The 7,052-nt window shown below is 42.3% G+C and overlaps 1 protein-coding gene across 2 annotated transcripts in view; it reads left to right on the top strand.

Moving 5' to 3' along the window:
- DYM (dymeclin) overlaps window positions 1–2,100 on the top strand; it is a 678,939-nt gene extending 676,839 nt beyond the window's left edge. For both annotated transcript variants that reach the window (XM_082254562.1, XM_082254563.1), the window contains one exon: window positions 1,603–2,100. In XM_082254562.1, the coding sequence (XP_082110688.1) occupies window positions 1,603–1,752 (150 nt within the window). In that variant the 3' untranslated portion in view covers window positions 1,753–2,100. The remainder of the gene's footprint in view (window positions 1–1,602) is intronic.
- The last annotated feature ends 4,952 nt before the right edge of the window (window positions 2,101–7,052 follow it).

A 7,052-nucleotide genomic window follows, 5' to 3' on the forward strand; every position in this document is an offset into this window, starting at 1 on the left:
ATATAATACAGGGATATGGAAAGTGGTAGAGACATACACATACAGGTTGAACTAGATAGACTGGAGTCTTTATTTAACCTTACCAACTATGTAACTAGGAGCTGCCTGTGTGGATGTAAATACTAGGGAATCTTCCTGATACTTCTAACCAAAGAAGTGGCTTGGAGAAGCTTCAAACATTTCAACAATACAGAACAAGTCACATTTAGAGCCGGTTCACACTGGGGCGACTTGTCAGGCGACCTGGCCGCCTGACAAGTCGCCGCGGGTCGCCTGCCATAGATTAGCACAGGACCCGTTCTAATAGTCGCTCCGACTTAGAAAAAGGGTCCTGAGCTACTTTGGGGCGACCTGGAGCGACCTGCATTGACTTCAATGATATGAAGTCCGTGCATGCCGCTCCGAGGTCGTGGTGCGAGCTGCGCACCGCGACTTCACAGGTCGCCCCGGCAAGTCGGGTCGCACCTATGTGAACCGGCTCTTAATGTGACTAACAACTACTAGGTATACCATGACCTGAATATACGAGAACCTTCACAGATAAACGAAGCCAGGCTTCGTTTTGTACCTGTCCAGTGTAATAAACTTTTTCTATACTGAATAATTTGGTTTGCAGCTGGTCCTTTTATCATTTGTGGACTTTGCTTTGGAGCTGGAATGATCACTGTCCGGTGTAAGCACTCAACAGCCGAGGATGTGAGCTGGTAAAGGACTTGGGAGCAGCACTTACCTTTTTTTTTTTTTTTCCGTCTAAGTAATAAACAAGGTTTAAAATAAGCCTTGATTGACCTCTGTAGTGAGCAACAAATTGACAGCTTCAATTAAGAAGAAAAATTGTGAAGTGGGGGGAAAACTACAGAAAACATGTAGAAAGAAATCAGATTTTTCCTGCCACGTTCAATCACGGTAACTTATATTTCATTTTTGATTGCTTTCATTATTTCAACAAAAATGGAATCAAGAGCTTGATCGCTCAGTCAAATTGCCATACGTATGGCTAGCCTTAAGATGGCAATAGATGGATCAAAATGTGGCTGATTTAGCAGGGACTGTTTAATTTTCAGTACTTCTGTGGCCGGTCCTTTTCGAAAGCAGTCGATCTACCAATCAACTGTTCACAAACGGGCTTGCTGGAAAAAGTTGGTCAATCTTTTGGCAATCTAGTCAAACTTTTGGCTGCAGCTCTGATAATTGTATTCTGACTGGGGAGGAGTCCAGCTTACTGGACTGTCATAATACATTGACACAGTGGGCAGGATTCCTGCATACACCCTAAATGTGTGTGGATGGGAGAATTGGTTCAGTTTTATTCCTTCAGTCCGTGTATGGTCAGCTTTATAGTTGTCTATGAGATTAGTGTGACTGACAGTTGGCATATTTTGTTGAACCAGGTAGAGTCATGACAGATTATTCTAGCACATATGCTGGTTCTCTACATCACCACTTAACTGAAACTGTTTTTCCAAGTCATATTCCAGGACAGCTCATGCCAGGTAGGCTTGTTCTCCATTCTGACCTGGAAGTAGAGTTACCAGGTAACTAACCTAATTTTTGTTTTCCATTTTCCTGAATTCCACACTAACCAGTCTTGTTTTTCCACAGAAATTTCCTGAGCTGAAGTTCAAATACGTGGAAGAAGAGCAGCCAGAGGAGTTTTTCATCCCCTACGTCTGGTCCTTAGTATATAATTCTGGGGTCGGCCTGTACTGGAACCCCCAGAACATTCAGCTCTTCACCATGGATTCTGGTTGATCAGTTTTGCTGAAAATAGAGACATAGCTCTTTATCGGATGGCTTGGCTAATGGAGAGAGAGCCATTGACTTTCACTGCTCTGCTCTCCCCCACCAATTCTCTATAATGTGTGGAAACCTCTGATGGCCTCCAGGCTTGTGGAGTTATGTCCTAAGGTTGTACGCAGTGTGTGACTGTTTATAATGCTTCCATCAGGGGCGCTTACATCTCAACCAACCTACCCGTTTCATTTGTTTTCCCTTATTATAATTGATGGTTGTTGGAGATAAATATATTTTTATTTCAGCGGAAGGGGGAATATTTTAAACATATCTGTTTACTTTGGGTTAATAAAGCTGTGAAATGAATGGGCTTGCATGTCAGTAATATTCCCTACCTTCCAAATGGAAGTAAATCTAGCTTTTTTTATAAGTTCTCTTCAATCAAGATACAGATACAAAATATTTCCAGCCATGTGGCGAACATTAATGCAGAATTTGCCTTTCAGAGGGTCCATTGAATCCATTATCAAGCTAGGGCATCATAACCTTCTATGACATGAAAGTGAACATTTACTATGCCGATAGGCAAAGCAACAAATTCAATTAACTTTGCCCTCTTCAGCAAAAGATATAGGTTACATCGCTGATTGATCCTACTTGGGATGAGTCACATGCTCCTTCATACCTTCAAATATTCTGTGATTTCTTTGACTCCCAGTGTTCAACAGAGCGGTTTAGGAGCAAAGAAAAGTTTAGTTATAGACTGAGATGGGGGGGGGGGGGGGGGTGTACAGTTACATGAAGACCTAAAATGTAGAAATAATTTTTTTTTTTGCTTGTTGCCCCTTAAGATTTTTTTAGGGTGACAATACTCAAGCACTGGCCTACAATGGTATTGTCACCTTTCTATGTGCGCTTCCTTAATGGAAGAGCAATACTGACACATGAGGAGACTTACTAAAACTGGTGCACCAAGAATCTGGTTCAGCTGTGCATAGTAAGCAATCAGCCTTTAACTTAAGCTTGTTCAATTAAGCTTTGACAATAAGCCCCCATTCACATTGGCACGATTTGACAGGTCAAAGCGCAGCCTATTGCTGGCAATCGGAGCTTCCCAATTTCCAAAAGTAGTTCCTGCACTACTTTTGGCGACTTCGGGGCCGACTTCAATAGACATCTGTGCATGAACCTGCAAAGATGTCTTTCAAGTCGCCCCCGAAGTCGAACTGAAATGCGGCTTTGAAATGATGCGAGTTCAGATGAACAGCACGATTTCAAAGCCGCGCTCAGTGTGAACAAGGGCTAAAACCTAAAAGCTAATTGGTTTCTATGCACAGATGCACCATACTCTGTGTCCTCCAGTTTTAGTAAATCCCCCATAGAATGCCTGCAAGTCTTTCTGTATTCAGCTTACATCACACAGCCTACATCTATGGAGCCTGAAACGTCCTCTAGTGCCAGAGGAGGATCTTGTTTAGTGTCTCTATCTGTAGGTGATGAACTGTCTTCACCTACTGTCTTCCATGCGTGAATAGAAAAAGAACTCTCCAGGTATGGTAATGTGAATACCTAAAATCATTAGAAAAAACAGTAAAGAGTGGAAATTGTTCTATATGCCTTTACTATACCCTGTTGGTTTTTCAACACTTGGCTTTACATCTGACCAACCTGTTGTTTTTCCCTGAACAGTCTAAGTTTCTGGTTCCAGGCCTTTGAACAACATGGGAGAATAGGAAAATTAAGCTGATTTGTTTTTCTTTTAAAGTGCAGGCCCTAAGACTGCTATTTTCATCCTTGCCTCACTCTCCTACTAAATGACTAACATGGAACGAGCATACAGCCAGTGGAGCCCCAAAAGATCAAACTCCAAGCCAATCAATCACTAGGTAGTAAAGCAAGGATATCAACTTTGGAGAGTGAATCTTTTTCAAAGTCTGCAGTATTAACTGTCAAATTTCTATGGGCAGGCTCCCTGTAAAGAATTAGTACATCCATATCTGACATTGAAGAATAAGGCTGGCCATACATTATTCTTTTTTTTTTTTTTGTAGAACCAGTGAGTTGAATATAAAAAAAAAAAGATCTGATCCCCCCCCCCCCCATCCACACATTTGAGGTGGATGAGGGAATCACTCCCGCTGCGTTATTGTATTTCGGATGGCAGGAAGCCTTTCCTGCCATCAGAATACGATATTTATTGCTGCCGGCAGAACTGTACGTTCAAGAAAAACCCAACAGGCTGGATAGATCGACATGTACAACCAGCCTGCCCATATATGGATCAAAATTTGGTCAATCCCTATATGGCTGCCCTAAAGCCCAGCTCCAGCCAAAATGTTTTAATTAGCTTACGGTAGCAAACAGAAGGGTTGAAATCTGTCGGATATTGTCATCGGTGGCCCTTCTAGGGAAATGTTGACCTGATAGCCTTCACCCTTTGTTGCAGATACTTATCCTCCCTGCTGAACCTTATGCCAGGTGAATCTATTTACAATACTCAGTACTTCTGGGTATGAAAGAGTATGTTACCCTTCTTTCTTCCTCCCATGAAGCAGTGATTGGGAACTGAGCGGCTAGCTGGCAGGACCAGGCACTGTTGTAGGGCAGACACCCTCCAGATATGTCTGACTTTACACTTGGCTTTTTTACTTGGAAGTGCCAGCAGGCAAATGGGCTTTTAAGAGAAGCTGTTACTTTCCCTGAAAGAGCAAAATGTAAATCTCAATTTTGTGAACTTTTAGTAGTAACAATTAGTTCCTTTATATATTGCTTCCCATAAGTTGCCAACAACTGTGGTAGCCATCTTTTTCCTAGACTCTGTCTGCCCTGGCAAGATGACACCACTGATGTGTCAGGTTTATGTATCAGAAGTAGCTTGAATTCTAGTTGGCCGGACCTCTTTTAATCCATTCTCCTGACTTCACAGATGTTCTTTATCTCATTGCCTTCTCTGATCGCTAGTCTCCTCCTGCCCCTTTCCACCTAAAATTGTCCCTAGAGCTGGTGAGTCTCCAGATCAAGTGACTGTCATCTCATGAACTACCTAGGTCCATCTGTTGATCTTGATAAATGGAAATATTTTTCACGTGAGCAAACTGTACATACCAGTTTCCCAAACGATATTAGATTTTCCTTTTTTTTTTGCCTTTATCCCAATTAAGTTAAGGTACTGCATTTTATCATAAATATTGTTGTTTCTTATAATCATGGTAAGTGGTGGTTTGTATATATACATTTTATTTATTTTCATAGAGAGTCTATTGTGAAGCATGGTGTGCATATATGCATTTATTTCCAGTAGCTCTGACCTCTTCTGTTCAGTCAAGGTGTGATCTGGTAATAATTCCCCAATATTTGCCATATCGGGGCTGATAAGGGTTTAAAGCAGACCTCTACCCTAAGGAACATCATCTACATCGTGACCATCTTCCTTCCAGTTGGAATCAAAGTTATCTTTGCTCTGTAATTGTTCTAGTTCTACCACACTTCAGTGATTCGGCTTTGGTCACCCGATTGACTTCTAAATTGGAGGAATTATTAAGAGAAAGGTGCATTTTTAAAATTTTTCTTTTGTCCTAACATCACAATGGGTGCTATATACAACAAAGGAGAGTTGGTCATAAATGCATTGGTAAAAGCAAGCCATGCCCTTGAATTTGTGACTTTCTTGAGATGATCAGTCTGTTTGTACACTCTTCTCGAGCGACAACCTTCTATAGTGGTCAGAGGTGCTTGGTATTACATAGGGAAATTTTCCAAATTGTTAACCCTCCCTCTGAACAAGTCCTGATCCTTCACATTGCTATATAGAGGAGTAAGGGGTGCATTGGCATCTAAAGCGTGTGTCCACTTTTACTGGACTTTAAGTACCAGGCCTTAGGCCCCTTTTAGACCGAGGGGATTCGTTTGGACAGACTCCGCTAGCTCAGTGGAGATCACTCCGTTAATCCCTACAGGCAGATGACAGATCCACCTCTGCTCACTGTGCAGAGACAGACCTGTCAGAGTCCTGCTCTCCTATATGGGGAGATCGGATGAAAACAAAAAGCCTGTCCATTTTAAGTACCAGACCTTAGGCCCCTTTTTCACAGAGGGGATTTGTTTGGACAGACTCCGCTAGCTCAGTGGAGATCACTCCGTTAATCCCTACAGGCAGATGACAGATCAACCTCCGCTCACTGTGCAGAGACAGACCTGTCAGAGTCCTGCTCTCCTATATGGGGAGATCGGATGAAAACGAAAAGCCTGTCCGTTTTCACCCGACCCGGCCCACTGGACGGATGACGAAAGTATCGCCATCGTCTTTTTTTTCCAGCGGATCTTGTCGGATCGCATGCCAGGTAGGTGTCAGTTGACATCCGCCTCCCCATAGGGAAGAATGGGTGGCACGATCAGGTCCGCCTGAAAAATGGACAAGCAGACCTGATCGGTCTGATCATGTGAAAGGGGCCTTAAGATGAAAAAACATACTCAACAGTTTGCTGGGATTTGCTCTCACTTCCTGTTTTGGCTATGGGACAGTACATGAAGGAACATTTCCCCAATGGTGCACTTATAGCAGAAAAATAAATCAACAGGGGTTAAGACCCCCCCCTTTACTCTATCCAAAATGAAAAAAAAAAAGTTTTGCCTATAGTTCTACTTTAATGGTGGCGACACTTTTCAGCTTTTGCCAAGTGCATGTTTAATCATGTCTACAAAGCAGATGGCATCTTGATTTGTGTTTGGCCAGTTCCCATTTGATCAATATACTTGACATGACAGAAAGGACAGAGCACACGAAGTTCATGCAACTGTGCATTACCACCTTAGTCAGGACATAAGTTGTGTGGATAAAAGCTTGTGGACATCCGACCTTCACACCTATATGAGCATGTTGGACTTCCCATTCCAAAACCTTTTTTTAAAACAATAGGCTGTTGGCTTGCCTTCATAGCATCCTCCACTCTTCTAGGAAGGTTTTTTACAAGATTTTGGAGAGTGTCTATAGCAATTGCCAATTCAACCAAAAGAGTATTTTTAGGATCAGTTACTAATGCTGAATGAGAAGACCTGCCTTAATTACGTTTTCAATCCATCCCAAAGGTGTTTAATAGGTCTGAGGTCAGGACGTTGTACAGACCTCTGAAGTTCCTTCACATTAAATCATGTCTTTATGGAGTTGGATTTGTGCATGTGGCACAGGCGTGATGGAACAAGAAAAGGCCTTTCACAAAGCGTTAGAAGCACATAGTTGTCTAAAATCTATTTGTATACCAGTACCCTACAATCAAAACACATGAATGCAATCATTTGGAGGAATGAGGATGTCCACACAC

Source organism: Pelophylax lessonae (genome assembly GCF_965119305.1).
Source record: "Pelophylax lessonae genome assembly, chromosome: 1".
NCBI lineage: Eukaryota > Metazoa > Chordata > Amphibia > Anura > Ranidae > Pelophylax > Pelophylax lessonae.